Below are 19,409 nucleotides of genomic sequence, written 5' to 3' on the forward strand. Positions count from 1 at the left end.
TCCAGCTGGGCCTTGGTTTGCAAAAAAACTCTTTATCCTTCCTGGGATGGATCCTGCATTATGGCACAGCTTGTGCAAGGTAGACCAGATGTCTCTTCTTTCCTATGGTAATGCATTCCGACTCCCCCTGGAAGATTCCCAGGCCCGCTGGGATGTGCAATCATGTCATCATGTTATGTGGTGTCTCAAGTTGCAGGGAGTTAAAGTCTCTGCCCTCATTGTGGATTCTTTGGAAATGGTGGTAAGATAACCTTGTTCCTGCCAGGCAGACTCCCATCAGTTATCTAAAAGACTGTCCTCTTCAAGCACACAAGCGCAGTATCCTCAGGTGCAATGGTTTCAACCTAATCTCATTAGCTGGCAGCTGCACATCAAAGCCAGGGTAGAATATTTAAGGTCGCTGTAGTACAAGGAGAGGAGTGGTTCACCGCAGTGCTCCACCGACACTGGTCTCCCTTCTTCCAAGAGCTTTGCTGCAGTGCAATTACCCCGTTGCGTAAACAGTGATTACCATCCTAAAAGATGCACCGCCTTTGAGGTGTGTTTACTTTGGAATGTGTGCATGTCTCCCTGTAATTTTCTCTGCTTAACAAGGTGCAGCAATAACATACCCTCTTTTTGTTAAAAATAGCTTTTCGCATATTTCAGCTAGACGTGGCTTCAATCGATCCTTGAACCTGCCGGGACAAACGAGGTCTTGAAAAAAAAAAAGGCAACAAGAAAAGCTGATGCCAGTTTCATTTCCGTTTCGCATTGAGAAACGCAAAGAGAGCTGCACGAGGATGGTCCCTTTACTCTCTCTTATCATTTCAATTGGCAATTAAGGCCTGACGTATGGACTTTCTGTGACATAAAAGTACGGGCTACAATGTCATGTGAATATGGGAATTTTATTTTGCAGAAATGGGTTGGTTTTGCTCAGTGACAGTGTCTTTTGATCAGAGCTTTGTGTTTTCTGCCCATTTCTCCTACCTGAGTTTGGAACCTCTGACTCTCCCAGGTAGGACTGAAGGCTGATGGGTGTTTACTAATATCTCCTCCTGACCGCACCCAGTTAAAAGCCATTTCAGTTCCGAGAAGAACTTCAAACATCCTGACTGGATGCCCTTTGTGACTGAATGCGGAACACAGAAAGATTTGCGGCCTATAGGTCGAAATTAACAGTGGAGTAACTGCCATCACATGCCAGGGAAGAAAATTATTTTTTTCTTTCGGCTTACCCTGAAAAGAAAACCAGACAGTGTTTACTTCAGCGGTTGTCTGAAATGAGCTTGGCTTTTCGCTGTCGCTGCTGGAGCAGCTGAGGCAGGGTCTTGGAATGCTTACCTACAAAACCACTTTGGATGTCTGGGGTTTGGTTCAACCTATAACTGGGGCAATCGGCTCACACCACACAGCCCCACCTGCCCCTCTGCCCTTGTGACTCATCACCAGGCCTAGACACCACAGATGTGTCCCAACTCATCATCCCACTTGCCCAGGCCTTTGCCGGGATGCAGGATCCATTTGGTTTATCTATGAAGTGGGTATGGTTCAGTGCTTGTTTACTGAGCCCCAGAAGCAGTCCTGATAACACTATGCAGTTTATCTGAGTCATTCAGTGCTCTCACCTAGAAAAAAAGGCCCCAGAACCCATCTGCAAAATGTTTCGCAGACACGAACAACTTACAGTGGCAGGAACTGTCTTTTATTAATTGCACATGGTAATATGAGATATGTATTACCAGACTCGCATCCAGCTTAAGCCTCCTGCCCATTTTAACTGATCTAATAAGCATTTGCCCTCTTTTCAGAATTAATCTTAAATAGAGGGGGGGAGGAAATGCAAAAGCAAATTTGCTTTCTGTTAGGGGTCGAGCTCATCGTCTTGCTGCTGTTCCAAGACGCGTTTCTGCCATTCTTAGAGTCCGACGCACTTCCCCTCGTGAACGGGGCTGTCCTCGTCTCTACTAGAGGTCGCCGGCCCCCTCGACAGCCCAGAAGAAAGCGCCCTGAGGGCATGTCAGCGGAAGTTAATTCCGGACTAATTTGGCAGCTTGGTGCCTTGTGAAGCGCAGTGGCCCAGACTAGCAGACACACGCCGCTGTTTGGGTGGGGGGGCGGAGTGCCTGGCGGGACTGCAGATCGTGTCCGTTCCACCTCACTGGGCCCATTCTAAAGGAGGACAGGACAGGCAGCCCTCTCCTGGCTCCTCGTCCTCCAGCGGCCGTTTGGAAATCCCCCCCCCCTCTCTCCCTCGACCCGCGTTGTTGGCGGCACGGTTTGCTCTTTTGTCTCCAGCCAACCTTCAAATGTCTATTTATGTAAGCGATGAACGCCGTTTTAATTGCGGAGCCTGCAGAACGCTTTTGAAATGTGCGTCTTTAGCATAACAATGGGCCCATTTTCCTGGCCCCCACAATCCTTTTGAGGCAGAGATGTTTCATCTTCCTGGGTGTGTTTTGCATGGTGTTTTGAAATCCATAAATTATATGTTAGCCGCTGAGCTGAGGTGGACCCACAGGGGTGAAGCAGCAGGGGTGCTTTCGGAGATGGGGCTATGGTTTGCCGGGGCCTGTCAGGGCTGCAACAAGGCTTTTCCTTTGATTTCTATAGTTCAATTAAACAGACGGGACCACGTCCGTTGCTTCTTTTACTCCGCTACTGCAGTTGCAGGCTGGGAAGATTTTATCATGCTCTTTCCTTGGCCGCCCAATTTTGTTTTTCTAGCTGTGATTGACAAACGCGAAGGAAAGCTGTCCTCTGAGCTTAGAACGGACACAATAAGTTGACAATCTTGTGATTGGACGATGAAAGGGTTAGTCCTAGAGGACTGGGTGAATTCATCCTGTAAAAAGCATCTGGCCAAGCGCAGGCTGATCTTTATAATCAGGGGTTCGAGGCTAGCGGACTTGGCTTAGACTAAGCTGATTAAGACTGGGACACCCTACATTGGGCCACATAATTGACTGCGCGCCTCTAAGGGTAGGTGGGGTTAAAGTGCTCTCGGCTCTCACTGTCCCAGCGCCTCCTGCGGTCTCCTCCGTGTTTGCAGGTGTGTGGTGCTGTTGTTGAGGCGTGCGCCTCTCTTCCCGTCTGCGCTGACTCTCCGGTCTGAGGTCTGGGACTGGAAGGTGGGTGGAGTCCCTGACCCCGCCCACACCTCCTCATTCTCTCCCTTGTGCGGTCACAGGTTCTGTGGTTGAGAGCCCAGACGTGGAAAAACCGCACAGTTGGACATTAAAGTTGCCAAAAGGAGTTAGTGATTCTATATATACAAAAATGGTAAATCCACAAAGCTGTGGATCTGTCACTGCAAAATCCTAGCTTCTGCAGTGAGAGTGGCCTGTGGTGGCTGTGAACCTTTCCAAGACTCCTGAGCAGTGTCCTCACAATTGGCTGTTTTTTTCCTCTCTCTCTTCTCCCCCAGATCGTGGACCCAGCTGTTGGAACAACCGTCGTCCCATCTGGCGTCTAGGCTGGTCTCTCTCTGTCCCCCTCCGTCGCCTCCCCCCACCCCACCACACCACCAGGGGAGGAGTCATTAAGACATCCATCACTCCATGGCTGAGAGCTCACGTCTCACTGCTCAATTAGGCTGGACAGCCAGCGTTTTCCCTCATGTGCGTCTGCCTCCAGCGCTCCAGCAGAGCACAGCACTGGAAAAACGCAGCACTGGGATCCCCGCTGGCATTTTCAGACAATCAGGAAAGCTTGAACAGGAGTGCGGCAGGGGAGCGGGTATCTTGTTTAGAAAAGGGTAAGAGTTTAATAGTAGACACACAGGCAAGCTCAGGACATTTTTAGGAGCGTCCCTGAATATTATATTAGTTGGCAGCTCTATCCACATTTTCTGCAAAGTCATCTGGATGGCATTATTTAAAAAAAAACAAAAACTCCATACCAGAAATGATCAGACCTGTAGCCCAGATTAAGTCAGTCCTTCAGTCTGGCAAATTATACATGCAGGATTTGATGATGGGTGTCTGCTGTACAAAGAAATGCACACCAAGGGCCTCCATTAAGAATTGAGCATGGAATCGGCGATTGGCAGGATATGAAATTTTATATTGAACCTGGACCTCAGCGTTGCATAGGATTCCCAGTTGATTTGTCTGCTGTTGAGTTATTCTTCCTCTACAGCTTCCTGCATCTGTGGCAGCTATTCCTCTGTGGTTCTTAGCTTCTCTGCTCAAGGTAAAATCATGGAAAACCTCATTGCTGAGGTCTGGACCTCAGTCCCCTAGGCCTGCAGACCCCCTGTTAGGAACAGGAAATGAGCACTTTGTTGGAAAAGCTCCACAACACCTCCTCTTCTGCCCGAAGGCTCACATTCCTGATGTCACTCACCAAAAAAAGGTGGTGTTTATTCAAAGAATTCATGTTCAGGAATGTAACCAACGGGCCATTTTCCATTTCGCTTGCCAATCCCACTGTAAATGAATTACAGCACCCATGAAAAACCCCCCAGTGCACTAGAATTGCTACAAGGACAGCACCTAAAAGCTGCTCAAGTATGTTGGTTTGCATTTCATTCAAGAAATGAAGTATGTGAAACCAAACAGCCTCCTCCTCGTTTGTAAACGTTGCTTCTAGATATTTAAATCTCCGATTTAAAAAAAAAACTTTTGTGATGCCTAAATTATTGTTTTATATTTTGTAATGGACTCTTCCCAGAGGTCTAAAATGACTATAATCAGCTGTATAACAGATGTCTGGAATGAGTCCTCCAAGCTTATGTCTAACAGCACATATGAACTAAAGATTTGTTAAAGTTAAAATATCAATACATGTGCAAGGATCGGGGCCGATTGCTTTCCTAGTTTATCATGTGTAAAGCCTGTGTAAGAATAGCTTTTACAAAATTGATTTTCTGATAGGCTTCAAGGAGAAACTTCACTCAGCCCAGTACTCACCAGATTCAATCAGGTTTTGCCTGAGGCCACAAACCACAGCAGAGCACAGCAGGGCTTCACACACAGAATTTTATTGACATTGTCTTCATATTACAACACCAATACAGCACCAGGCTGTAACCTCATAAAAACATTTTAAAAAGGGTATAGAGGAATAGGGTAAAAAAAAAAAAAAACAACTCCAGTGTTTTAAAGTCAACTTGTCTACCAAAGTTGTTGGAGACGGTCTCCTTTTGGACACCAGTGTACTCCTAGTCATTACAGCTCACCAGGGCTACAGCAGGACTAGTGAACACCAGGGAAAACCCAGAGGCTCGAACACTTGTTTCTAAACTAATATGAACATATGAAAAGATGTTTTTTTCACAGTGAAAGTTCTTACAGCTCCATAGAAATACAAGGGAAAATGTAAAAAAAAATTAAATAGTGTTAGTGTTATTAACATTTATTTTTACGTCTCGTTCAAAACGATCCTTTAGGGATATCAAGTGCAGGATACGTATAGTACTTTTAAGTATTAACATTTAGTGTTGAAATCTTGGGAGTTGCAGAGCAGACCACACTCCTAATGCTCAGTTTTCATAATAAAAATAATAAAGCAGACCACTGACATGACATTAACCACACAATGAAAATCTCAGGTGCAAATGAAAGTGACTTTAACAGAAAACCATGAAAATGTTTATGGAGCACACTTGGTATTTACCAAGGCATTACCACACATAGCAAAACAAGTTCCCTGTGGAATATTCCTACGTTGGAATTAAAGACAGCCGTGGCTAAATGTAGCATGAAGAAAACTGTTCAGTGATTGTCCGAAAACTTTAACTTGAACTGTGGGGAATGTGGGTATATACAGTATTTAAAGTAATACAAAGAGATTACCCTGAGAAGAATATCATTACATTCCCCTTAAGTAAAATATCCAGAATCTAACCTTCAAAAGCTGAAAAAAAAAAACTTTAAAAAAATAGTCTTCATTCAACTTCACATTCTCTGCTTAGCAATTTCAGTACAAAAGCCATATACAGTTAAAATTGAAATCTTCCAAAGCCAAGAGAAAAATACAAATAAGATAGCTTATTGATAAAAAAAAAGTTAAACAAGCCCTGAAAAGGTTTTTGCGATGCGACAGCCACAGGCGTTATTAGGTTCCCAGTGAACTTCATAAGTCGGACCTGAGTCAAACATGAACAGTCAGTCCAGCCCTGATTTGTTGAAATCAAGGTAAGAAACTTAAAATCCTTCACTGCTCAAACCTTAAATTTACAGAAAACTTTCAGGCACACACAAAGCCTACAGTAATTACATAGTGTCCAGACTAAATCCACTTTTTGAAAATGTTATTTTTTCGTGTTTTTAAAAGCTGACACCAATTGACCCGCTCCTAGATTTCAATCCTGAATTAACTCTCATTCTTACTGCAGTGCCACCTCCTTTTAATGTGCCAAACCTCAACTCACCTGGGCTGGGTTTCGTTATGGGACACGAGCACACACACAGGAACAATTTAGAGGAACTGGTTAACTAGGAAACTAGAGCACCTGTAGAAATGTTATTGAAACAGATGGCGCCCCACCCTATACCTGAACCCCAAATCTACAGGACCATCTGCATCCGAGTGTGTGCAAGCGTGTCAAACCAGTCCGGCAATCGTGCTGTAGAATTACAACCACTCCATTAAATCTCACCCCAGAGAGCCATTCCAGAACTTTCCCAGCTTTGTAGTTTTAAAGGAAACATGGCTATAAATTTGAAATGTTTTTGGGTTTTTTTTACCATTAAGAATCAACCGTTTATCTTTCAGATTGGTGGCTGCCTTTTTCTTTTTAAACAAATTTTGAATGGGAGCGATTTCGCTGTGATTCAGGATAACCCACAGGGCTCTGAGCAGTGATCCCCGCCACCTCCCCCCAGGAGAGGGGTAGGCAGGCTCCTCCGCGCTGGTGGTCCTCGGAATACGTCACAGGACCCCCGGCGCTGTACGGGAGATTCAGAGCCCACTTTAGGAGGGGTGTGGCCCTTACTGCCAGCACAGCTTGCCTGAGTTTCCAGCAAGAACCCGAGCCTGCCCTACCCATGGCTGGGCAAGCCCAACACCAGTCAGCTAGCGCCATGACTTGTGCTCGGACCCGCGCTCACAGATCTCAGCCTGTGCTTGAGCAAAACCTTTCCATGGTTGAGCTCAAGGGGCCTGTGGCTGTTCTTTTAAGACTTCTCTATAAATCCAGCTTTCTTACTGCATGACAGGTTTGATGCCACCCCAGTTCTTGGGGGGTGAAAACAGGGCCCTTGTGGCCAGCCAAGCTATCTGCTGCCCCTGTCAAAATCCTGAAATCCCGAAACTTAAACAGGGGGACACTTGCGTTTACCACAACACCCACAAGGCCCTGGCTGACGAAACACAGCCTTGTGGTTACACAGAGGCGGGGGGCTGAGGACTAGGACAGAGTAAACTGAAGATGCCAACCCCCCACTCCCCATCCTCCCAGACAGTCGTGCGCCACCTGGGAGGTAGTGAGCACGGGCAGCTCTCTGGACAGTGTGGATTCTCGCACCCAGCCCACAAGGTCAGTCCTGCATTCCAGACACAGGCAGCTGCCAGGTGGGCCACGCAGAAGCCAAGAGCAGTTTGCGTTTAGGCTGCTGGCACAGTGCATCAAGACGTGCTGTCTCCACTGGATTTTTCTTCCACGCGTCCTGAATGCTTACACCAGGCCACGCTCGGAGCCCACGGTGTTTTGAGCGCAGAAGCCGTGCTGTGGTCACGTCCCAGCCAGAGACTGCGCGTCTCTGCGAAAGCAAATCCAGTTTCCAGAGTGCAGCCTGTAGTACTGTCTCTTTGTGCACTTCCACAAATGAAGGCTGGGAGCACTGTCTGTCACGAGTGAAAAAGGCTCCATGTAGAAGAAAGCAAGGGCTGGAGTTCCTCGGCCCTCGCCCTCACTTCCTGCTGCCTCCTCTCTCAGAAATGACATTCCCCCCCGTCGCCTCCGATGTGATTCCAGCTGCTTTGGATGAGATCTTTGTCCCCCCCCCCCCTCCTCCTGCATTCCTCGGAGAGACACAGTCCAGCATTCCAGACAGTCTCCAGCACTGCAGTTCTGGACTGAAACAGAAAGAGAGAGAGCACAGGAGTTAGGAATCCCAGGAACTCTCTGCAAATCCAACAAACAAGGCCCACACGTTTCTGCTAGAAACCTGAGAAACAGTCTCTCCCAAAAAATCGGATTATGGCCACATCCTGCTCTCTCAAGATCAGGGGAGCCCAGCTCCGGTCCTCGAGGGGCACTACCCACCAGGCTCTGCAGGGCTCTCTGAATCCCCAGCTTCTCCAGAGCTAGGGGAGACCTCAATTTTTATTTTATTTATTTTTCTAAATAGCCTGCTGCATTGATTTGAAAATCAAACCATTATCCCTTTTTTTTTTTTACAGCTGTTCCCTTTGGCTGAGAGCTCATCCTCCCACATCGCTTCGGCCCAGGCTGGCCCCATGGGAAGACACACACAGGTCTGAGACGCAGTCCAGCGAATGAGGACAAGACGCTCTTTGCCCGTGGCAGGTATCGAAAGCTTTTGGAAAACTACCCGTCACCAATGTTATCATCATCATCATCTTAAATCGCAAGCAAAGGCTCATTATTTGCCAGATACAAATTTAAGACCACCTTTCTTGGATTTTACTCCACCCACTGTAATCTTATCTCCACTCGAAGGGACACACTTGTCTTCTATGGTGCAGCAGTGATTTCAAGTCTCAGGCCCTAGGCTCTGTGCTGGAAGGCAGTCACACCTGCACGAGTGGACGAACATGGTAGATGTTTAACGGGGTTTTAAAAAAAGGGGCCGAGCGCCGATCTTGTTCTGCACAGTCTCCATGCACACCCACAGGCAGGCGGGCTCTTGCTGCCCATTGCGTCCGCAGCTGTTGTTTTGAGCGGAGCCCCCGTTTTTTTTATCCCATCTGCTGTCGCTGCTTCCCAGCAGACTTGGTGGAAGCAAGCGACAAACCGGCCTTAAAAATACTCCTGCTCGATATCAGCATTACACCGGTCAGGCAGCTTTAATTTTAGCTCTGCTCTGGGAAAGGGCCTCTTCCTGCTGCTCGGGTGGTGCACTTTGAACCCACTCCCACTCTAAAGAAGAAGGTGAAGTATATTTTCTTGTCCATTCAAGAGCTCTTCCCTTTTTTACTGCTCAGCTGACAGGGCAGCTTCTGTGTGCAACCAGGCCTGAACCTCACCGGCAGGCACGAGCACCAGCGATGGATTTGCATAAAAAGTAGTACTTGAATTTAAATTGAAAAGTCTACATTTGCAAATTGGAAGGATTTGACTATGGTGAATGAATATTCAAAATTCCGCACTTTCAAATTGGACATAGAGGAGCAGTAAAGAAAGATGGACAAGAGGCACGATATATTTAGCAAAAACAGTCCAAAGTTTCCCCCATCTCAACTTCTAACACCTTGTTTGTTGGGAAGCAAATCTGGCAGCAAATGGTTCAGAAGATGCAGGAAAGGGTTAATACAGCTCTGCTCGGCTGACCTCTGACACACTTTTCTAACTGCTACAAAATAAACCTGAGATTCAGGTTCGCCCTCTCCTGTGTTCCAGCTAATGTAAGTGACACTGCTGCTGCTCTATTTGCAGGAAGTAGAGACAAAAAAAGCCATCAAAAGTTTTCCACCACCTCAGGGCGATTTTAATCCAATCCCAGCGATTATTCATAAGATATCTGCAGCTCTTTTTTAACCCCTTAATTATTTGCAGAAGGAGCAGAATGCTTGTTGTAAACCGCCTGAATCAAAATACAGGGCACTAGGGTACAGGGCTTTTAAAACAGGAACTGCACAAAATAACACAGAATCACCCACCCCTGAACAATCTGTCCCCTTTTTGCAGGATCAGAATGGCTCAGGGCAAAGTCACTGGAGCCCAAGGAACAGTAGTCAATGAATTGAAATGATCATACAGCCCATGAAGACCACAGTATTGGCGATCTAGGATTCATGTCCTAATCAATTTCCTTGCCAGTCAGTTATCAAACACATCTAGGTTTAGTGTTCGATCTGCCCTCCTCCCTAGGGCTTCAGCAAATTCACATCTGGCTCAGTGAATGGAAGCTGTCCCATTACATTACATTAAGGCCAAAGATATGGGGCCATCACCTTCACAGAGGGACGAGGCTGGAGAGTCCTGACTCAGTGCTGTGTGTCTGCAACCGAGAAACATGCCTGTGATTTATCCACCCACTCCTATTAACTGAGTTATAGAGAAATCAAATTATACTCCGTGCATAAGAACAGAGTATAATTTGCAGGTATGCCCTCTGCAGTAATACAGTGCCACAAAAGGCTTTCAAGACCTGCATGAGTTAATTACCTTCCCTGATCTGTAAAACTGGATTTGTTACTGTTGCTCCAAAGCACTAATGACAGATCTTTATGACACCTAATCAAATAAAACTACCCTCTTTTCACCCCGTTTAAAGCACCAAGCAAAATCTAATAGCTGCTTCGGTATAAATAACATTGTGCATGCAAATGAAACAGCACAGGCTCGAATGAGATTGATTAATGACTCTAGAGACCAGGGCAGGGGCCTAACACAGCTGCCAGTGGAATTGCTAATCCTGTTAGCCTTTTAAAATGGAAATTAATAAAACATTAGTATTGAATTATTGGGTGCTTGCTGCCTCTCCCCACCCCTGTGCCTCTGCCCCACACTGCCGGCAGCTATTAACAGCTGTTCAAACCGGTAAACTGACACATAGCCTCTACCCTTTGAAGCCCCCCCCTCATCTGGTTGTGGCTGATCACAGGGGTGCTCCACAGGGCTAGGGTTCCAGTCTGTGGCCACTTGCCTCTGAAACCAAATACTGCGGCTACTTCTCCGTGAGCCGCCAGTAAAAAAGAATGCCTTACACTACCGCACTGCCCAGCGCCACCAGCTTGCCTTGTGGCACGATCGGCCCAGAGCCACGGGATGCCCACTGTGCCGTTTGTCCTGAAGGCTCAAACCCCAGGCCTGCTTTTGCAGTGCTTGATTGCTCTTCAGTCAACAGCGGATGAAAAGGGCAAGCATTCCAAATTCAAGAGAACAGTTTCCTAGCTGTTCCCTTTGCTTTGATGAAAGCCACAATAGAATGGTGGAATTGTTTTCCCTTTTAAAATGTCTAATCTCTCCCCATCATTCAGCACAAAAAAAAAAAAACTGCTGTGATGGAGTTTCCTTTGCCAAGATCAAAACCATCTGAGGTTTCCAAGAAGGAGCGACTGGTATCCAGACAAGATAGGTTATGCATTTCAAATGGGTGTTTCTTTTAATTCCCATTCCAAATATTTGTTTTAAAGTAATGCTACATATTTGGACTTCTTTTATTCTCCCCCCCGCCAAAGTCAAGTAGTCGAACACCACAAGGCATACAGTTCTGCAGGCTGGTGTTCAAACTACAAACCACAAAAAGCCAGAACTTCACCAAAAAATAAACACATGGACATGATCTATACTTGCGCTACAAAACTTTGTAGCCTTGTACACTGGCAAAAAAAAATAATTTAATGCAATATTTCAAGTGTGCTACAATTAGCACTTTTTTTATGAATTAAGAGAAGTTTCACATTACTTACATTATGTAAATATACAGTGCGCAACAGTAGCTATACTGAAAGCATGAACAACCTGTTTAAGGTGTTACCCGTCTGACTTCAGAGCATTCACCCCCGACGAGATTAGTCACTTTGACTGAGAGTGCCTGTTAATGAGCTACTGTTACAAGTTCAAACAGCCCTTTTTGTTCTCAGCCAACACAGGGAAGACCAGTGTCAACCACAAGGCAAATCAGGAGAGAGGTGGGGGGGTCTGACAAGAAAAAACAAAGACTTGACTGGGGAGGTTAGATTTGCACAAGATGGAGGGCCCGAAATGTCAGTAGGTTTTTTTCCTCCCCTGCCACGGATGTCAGTGAAAAAGGTCGTATCTGGCTTATTGCTCAGTGACCGGTGAACCTCCTGCCTTTTTTTTGCTTATGATAATGCACAGAGGAGGAGTGACTCGGTAACTAGGTCAGAGATAAATGCAGGAAGCAAAGGTGACTTTATCTCTGGCTGTCCGATTAGTTCCTGCAGCTGGAGGGTGGGGAGAATGTTTGATCTTCTCCCTAGACTAATACAAACTCTTTCATTTTTTGTTTTGTTTTCAGCAGTGAAGCACAGCCGTCAGGCCTGGGTTCATTTAGCACGAGCACAAGCCTTGCACCGCGCAAAATCGCTGCAGATCCTGTGCAGGGAGGCCTCCCGAGCCAGACCGTACACAGGAACTGGCGGCCACATTCCTGCGTGTCCCAGGGTAAAATCCGAGTGTGTCCGGAAGTAGGGAATATTTTTCTCTCCGAGATGCAAAGTCGTACAGAATGCAGTGTCTGTTTCCACCCTCTGTTGCTAAATGCATGTGTGTACATCAAAGACGGCCCATCATATTGCCATCAGCAACTGACAAAATCTTATAATAAATGGCAAAACTGATTTTTTTTAAAAAACCCTTTTGAAATTTGATTTCAATGAAATGTTAAAGTCCCCTTCCCCATGCCTGCTGCAGTTTCCACAGCCATGCGACAGACTCCAGCTTAAACTTAGCACTGTTCTGTGTTAAGGAGTGAACAGGATCAGGTACGGCTCGCCTTTAAAAAGCGATTAATATGTCGGAACTCCACAACAGGGGAGCAACAGGACTTCAAGAGACAGGCTGTGAAACGTGTCCCTTATACTGAAAGAGTGGGGTCAGAAAATATTTTGATGCTTCTTCAGAAACCTTTGTGCCACACTGCCAATTGCCTGTTTCTGCCCAAAGTAGCATCGTCTGGTGTAGCAATTCTGTTTTAGAGTTTCATCAAAGGCTATTTTAGGTTCTACTGTCTGAATCTTTTCAGTAAAATGTGGCCACAGGCACTGCACTGCACTGGTAAAAAGATCCTTGTTTATACAGGCAAGCTCCACTGTTTAGGAAGACAAAGAGGCACATTTTCCGATGAAAGAGAGCCGGCCGGAAGAGAAAAAGACTTCAGTCACCCACACACTATATAATACCCATGACGGGTGGACAAAAAAAAGGCATGATTATCCTTCAGCCTCTTCCTGTAGCATACAGTTTCAATAGCTAGTTCTGGCCTGGTCTGCAAGCAAATAAAGGCTCTCTAAATGAAGCCCTGCCAGAACATTTTACTGGACAGTAAAGTTTACAACCTTAAACCTCTCTTTTTTGCAACCTGGCCACCTCACAAGCAATCATATCAACTCCCGGGTCAATTATCACAGTCGCCACCCGACAGCATTACAAACCCTGTTCCTGAGGGTTCTGCTTCAAACCTTAGAGCTTTTAAGAACCTGGTCCCAGGAAATACAGTAATTACTTAAAGGAGAGAAACATACACTAACTCTGTGAAGTTCAAGATTTGTTTCTTTTAAAGTATTTCTAGGCCACTGTTTGCACACACAAACTCTAAATGGTCACTGTTAGCACGGAGTGGTATTTGTGCTTTGTAATTGTGACCCCAGCATGCCTTACACTGTTTAAATTGTGCTGCTGCCCGATCTTACTTGCTCCTTTAAAGGGAGCTCTCTTCAGAGCCCCCCCGGCCCCAGTTTCCCTTCCTGTCCCTGAGAGGGTCGCAGGAAAACTTTCCCAGCACAGTCAGCTTGAAAGGCAATACGCCCGAACACAGGATGCTTCTCAGGTCACCAAACAGGAAAAACCTCTCTCCTGATAGGCTCCCCACCCCCCACTCCTGTCTCCTAAAAACGACCTAGCATGCTCTTCCAAGATTTATGAATTTCATCCTGTTTAACCTGCGTGGGAAAACAGATGTTTATCCTCAAGTTTTCTCTGGAAGTGAGTGGGGGGGGGGGGGGGGGGGTCTTTTTTACTGTATGATTCCAAAAAAGCATCCCTATAATACATTCCCAAACTTTCTACAGGAAAAAAAAAACAGATGTGCTTCCTGGGACTATTTGAACCTCTGAAGTTTCTTTACCACTTCCACCTGAGCCTCCAGTATACACTGCAGAGGAATGCTATTTTAAAGCCTGAAGTAAACTTTCTACAGTGGATTAAAGCACTCTAAAAGGAGCACACAACTGTATTTAGCGTGTTCACACACTATATCAGCTCTTCCGTCTTGTAGATATAATGCCCAGTCTGCCGCATCTGTTTGAGCAATATTTTCTGAGTATAGGAGAATGAAAAAAGGTGCAAAATCATACCACCACACTTCCTTGAGTGGGCATCATGAATATCGTTTGCAGACATGGCAGTGTGGTACTGTAGCACTTTAAGTATCTTACTTTCAAGCGTCCGTGTTGTCCTCTGCCCTACGCAGAGAGGTACTTCCACGTGCTGACGAAGGCCGTGGGTATGAGGGAGTAGGGCACGCTGGCGATGCTGTCCCATGTGTCAGTAGAGGGGTCGTAGCAGTCCAAGGTTTTACATCGCTGGGCACCACAGTAGCCGCCCACCACGTACAGCCTGTTGCCAGAGGCCACAGCATGGCAGCTGATCCTCTTGGCAGTGACGTCGCCGAACTTGGACCACTGGTACGTCTCGCTGTTGAAGCGGTAGGCCGAGCTGGCGGAGAACTCGGTGTCGCCCCCGATCACGACGACGTGGCTGCCCACCACGGCCGCCGCGGTGTACCGCCAGGGCTGGGGGCAGGCGGAAGGCACCGTCCACCTGTTCTGGCAAGGGTCGAAGCACTGGACCTTCGGCAGCTTCTCCCGGTTGATGCTCGTGCCCCCGAAGACGAAGAGCTTGTTCTTGGCCCCGACTACCGCCGCGTTGCTCACGCCCTCCCGCAGTGGGGCCACCAGCGTCCACTTGTTGGCCTGCGGGTCGTATTGCTCTACCTGCTTGAGGGAGACCGATGGGGAGGCTGGGAAAGAGCCAGCCAGGGCCGTATGCCCACCGACGACATAAAGGATATGATCCAGTTCAGCGGATCCATGGCCAAACCTGGCCACCAGCATGTGAGCTGCTTTGGACCACTCGTCGTGGAGAGTGTCGTAGACCCAAACGTCCTTGGAGGCCCCATTCTCCGAGCCTCTCCCGCCGGTCACATAGACCTTGCAGCCAATGGCACAGGCACTGCATTCCTTGCGGGGGCTGGGGATGTCGGTTTTGGGGGTGATCTCCTTGGTTTTCTGGTCGATCGCGTACACCTTGTCGCACATGAACGTCTGACCCCCCAGGAGCAGCAGGGCCTGGCTGACTTTGCGCGGCCGGGCGCAGAAGCCGGTGACGACGCCGTCGTTCTGCAGGATCCTCATCTTGCAGCGCACCGCGTCCTCGACGATCTCCCGGCCCAGCTTGTGGCCCATAACCAGCTCCTCCGAGGCCACGTTCTTCAGGAGGTAGGACTCGGGGAGCAGGGCCAGCCGCACGCAGCGCAGCAGATCGGGCAAGTCGCCGCGCCTCCGCGCCACGTCGGCCTTCACCCAGTCGATCACCGCTTCGTAGACCAAGCTCTCGTCTTCCACCTCCAGCTCCTCGCTGAAGATGAGCTCCAGGACCTTGTCTTTGGGGAGGCTGAGGAAGTCCTCCGTCTTGAAGAGGGTGGCAAAGTTGGCGAGGCACATCGTCCAGGACAGTTCGAACAGCCGCTCGCACCGGTGGGCGTCGGAGAGCAGCATCATGCCCAGGCAGTTGGAGGGATGGAGGTTCTTCTCCAGGAACTCGGCGGAGGCGTCGCGGATGTCCTCGAACTGCAGCATGTCGCCGGCCTCCAGGAGGGACTCCGCGTTCTCCTCGTTGATGATCACCCGCGCGGAGTAGGCGTAATCCAGCAGCAGCTCCAGCACCTCGGGGTGCAGGGAGTCGTGGAAGTTGACCTCGGCGTCCCGGCTCTCCTTCAGGCCCCCGCCGAACATGGCCTCGAAGTAGCGGCTGCAGGCGGCCAGCACGGCCCGGTGGCAGGGGAAACGGCGGCTCCCCGCGCGCAGGACCGCGTCCGTGAAGAGGTGGCGCTTCCGCAGCAGGTTGAGGTGCGTCAGCAGGCTCTCCGCGTGCGACGCCTTGTGGAACAGCTGGATGTTCATGGATCCGGAGCTCGATCTCGACTTCCGGTTCTCGTGGCTGCTCACGGACATCTCCGGTGGCTCGCTTCCGCCTGGAACGGAAGCACAGGGCGCTGGTAAGACTCTCGTTCTCCCATGGGCCAAGCCTTTAACGGCCTTGAACCCTCGGTCTAAACCTTAACCCTTTTAATTGCCAGTCATGGAAATGAGAATTTCTTTCCATCCATCCATCCATCCACCCATCCATCTTCTAGCAAGGGAGTTCGAGCAGGAGCCTATCCCAGCAAGCAATGGGCTCAAGGCAGGATACACCCTGTATGGGATACCAGGCCGTCCCAGGGCGCACACACACGCACACACTCCAGTTTTCCCTGAAGCCAGTTAGCCTACCAGTATGTCTTTGGACCTTGGAAGGTAACCGGAACACCCACGCACAAACTCCCCACAGATATTACCCTAGGAATTGAACCCAGGGCCCCAGCGCTGCAATGCAAACCACTGCACTACTGTGCCATCTGGACGTAAGAATTTAGACAGGAAAAAACAAACAAACCTGCAGCCACTTCACTGCTCCAAAGCTGAGAAAATAAAGAAATCCCATTTCACCACGCAAGAACACGTCACAGCTGTCCGCTGCAGCGGGCGAAGGGTTCATGAAATAAAATGTTACCGTGCAACACGGAACAGCAGCGTTCACATTTACAGGATTGTTTTGTCTTACCAAAAAAATACAATCTGTACTCCATTGGGCCATTTACAGGACTGAACAACAACAACAAAAAAAGCTCAATATACTTTGGAAGCAAAGATGAATCACTGCAAAAAAAGGAAAATGTGATAAGACCCTCATAACTGAAGGCATACCGGCAGGATTAGGAAGTCGCTAATTAAAGGTTTGACTTCGTGAAGCCAGCAGTTGGCAAAGAGGTTTGAGCTTCACAGACTTAGCTGCGTTTTTTTTCCCCCTTCCGGGAATGTTTATAACATTATAAGAACTGTGACACCGTGAAACTACACTTTCCTAAGCAAACGATTTGCCCCGCCTAGTTTCAGAGGTTAGGAATGTATGGCAACTTCCCCTCATTGCAGCACTGAAACCTCCCAGCTTTGATCTTCTCCAGGATACCGCTCATTATCTTCGCATGAAACTGCTGACGCGCAAATAACCACTGTTTACTGTAAATGACTTGTCCCTTGTGCACTTTGTGTACAAATGTAGGCATCAAATGTTACTGGGAAGGCACTAAAAGTCACCTTGGGTGACCAAAGAACCGCTGTCAGTAAAATAAAATGTTAGAAACATTACTTTAAGGCCAACAAATAGGAAAAGACGAGGGGTTTAGTTGCACAATACGAAGGGGTTTTTAGAAGCAAGCAACACGTTTCGATCATGCCGATTTGCGTGTCGTGTTCACTTCACGACACTTCGCAACGCGTAAAACTGTAAAGGATTATTGCGGTGTGTTGTTTCTGACTTGCACATTTAAATGAAAAAAACCCGACAGAACACGCAAAGTGTAGAGGCGTGCAGAACTTGTGTCACGGCGATTTTAGCGTCGATTGCTCAAACATTAAAATACCTTTACATCACTAGACTATTTGTATTCAGATTCGAAAAGTGAAATTTAAGTACTAAAAGGAACGTGCTAAGTGACCCCCCCAAGAAAAAAACTAACCGAAAACGCTGTTTCTAGAAAGATGAGCGAAAAAGCTGTAAAAATAAATCTACGAAGTAGATGAGGCTTAGTAAGTGAACAGTCTGGCCAAAAGTAATTGTTAATATTTTAAGAAATATCTGGTTTTATTTTAAAAGTAAAATAAAACCCAAAATTCTGCGTAACAGCGTTACAGTCTGATCCCGTTAAGTGACTCCTATGATTTCGTTTTGCAGGACCTTAAGAACGCCTGGAAGTATTACACACTTCATTGTAAACTGCATAAAAAACAAAGACCGAAAAACTTACACCAGCGGTAAACGAAGAAGGGTTAACAGATTATCAGAGAAGTGCGGGTTCAGACCACATAATGCTATGCGGGAAAGTCAGTTTTAAGTCCTCTAAACCGTGCCCTGCCTGTGCAATTCCTCTTGAAGTCGCATAAAGTTTCAGCTTCACCTGCGTCTTCAGATACATAAAGACTGGGACAATCCAGCCAGTCCGACAGAGCTTTTAATTAGCTGCGCGGTTCGTAGGGTCTCAGAACCCCGCTGAAAGGGCAGCGTTTCAAAACGCGCATTTTCTTGATCTGCGAACAGTCCTTACCGGGAAACCTAAGGCGGCGTGGAGCAACTCCCGAGTCCCGAGGTTCACAGCGCAAGAGCGGCCGCTGCAAGCTCAACTCGGCGGCACTCTGCCGGGATTCAGTTTTCTCCCCCAAATCGCGTTGCTGTCTCCGGCGTCCTGGCCGCGAAACTCAGAGGTCGTCGGGTCTGCGTGCAGGCGTACTGTCGCCCGCCCTGCGCGAAATTAAATACAAGAAAGCCATTCGCTTACTGCACGTTTCCACCCCAAGAGCTGAGCGGTGCTGCTCGGCTCGCTGAACGCCGCAGAGTGAGACAGACCAGCCACACACCAGCCCCGACTTGCCTCGCCCGGCGGACGAGGTCTTATTGATATTCACCGCACAGCTAGCTCCTCCTCCCTGTAGCTACTCGGTTACTAATTGCTATTCTTCGAAGGGCGAGAATGAGGGAGAAGGCAGAACGAATACCTTAGACTTGCCTGGGGGAATTATTCTAGCCACTTAATTAAACAGAAGGCTTAACTCGAATTTTATTGCTGGTTTTTAGGTGAAAGGCAGCGCCGCAACATCTAGATGAGTCGTTTAGAGCTGCGTTCAAAAGAAAATGGGTGGAAATCAGGTTAGCACAACGTGTGAGTAAAGCAAGAGTTCCTTTTTGAGAGTTCCTTTCAGTGCAGACTATTTTCGCATAGGTCTATAATTTGGAACGATTTATGAATCCATTTGAGGAAATGATTTGATATTTTACTTACGAAATATTTGCAACTGAACTAAAGCCCTATTCCTGGACATCCCCCAGTCCAGCTTTGTTTCATGTTTTGCAGGTCACCATTAACATGGAAATGGAAGGAAAAATAAGTCTTTCAGGTTATTGTCACGTGTTCAATACTATTGTGATCAATCAAACAGTTGATTTGTTAAAGGAAGTAATTTGAAGATCTTTTAGGGCTAAACGTCTGAGCCCTCAAGGACCAGAGTTCTCTCAACTGAACAGATTTATCAATGATTACAGGTGTTGCCGCTGTGTGGATACAGGTGACCTGTTTTGACTAATAGGATTGGGGTTATGTAGGACCAGGGTTGACGATCCCTAGATAATACAGAGCGAAATCTAAAGGTCTGGGTTATTTCTCTCATTCGTTTATTTCACCTGGTGATTCAAATTTCTTCTTCTTTTACAATGGCGATTCCATTTTAACAGAAAGGAA

General features: G+C 47.5%; 1 protein-coding gene across 1 annotated transcript; it reads right to left on the reverse strand.

Moving 5' to 3' along the window:
* Positions 1-4,950: 4,950 nt before the first annotated feature.
* Positions 4,951-18,753, reverse strand: enc3 (ectodermal-neural cortex 3). The gene is made up of 3 exons (XM_069185962.1): positions 18,222-18,753; positions 14,236-16,052; positions 4,951-8,004 (listed from the first exon to the last, which is right to left on the reverse strand). Exon 2 carries the CDS (start codon positions 16,030-16,032, stop codon positions 14,263-14,265), a length of 1,770 nt encoding a protein of 589 aa, XP_069042063.1. The 5' UTR covers positions 16,033-16,052; positions 18,222-18,753; the 3' UTR covers positions 4,951-8,004; positions 14,236-14,262.
* Positions 18,754-19,409: the final 656 nt, after the last annotated feature.

The sequence above is a fragment of the Lepisosteus oculatus genome, chromosome 29, assembly GCF_040954835.1.
Source record: "Lepisosteus oculatus isolate fLepOcu1 chromosome 29, fLepOcu1.hap2, whole genome shotgun sequence".
Taxonomy (NCBI): Eukaryota; Metazoa; Chordata; class Actinopteri; order Semionotiformes; family Lepisosteidae; genus Lepisosteus; species Lepisosteus oculatus.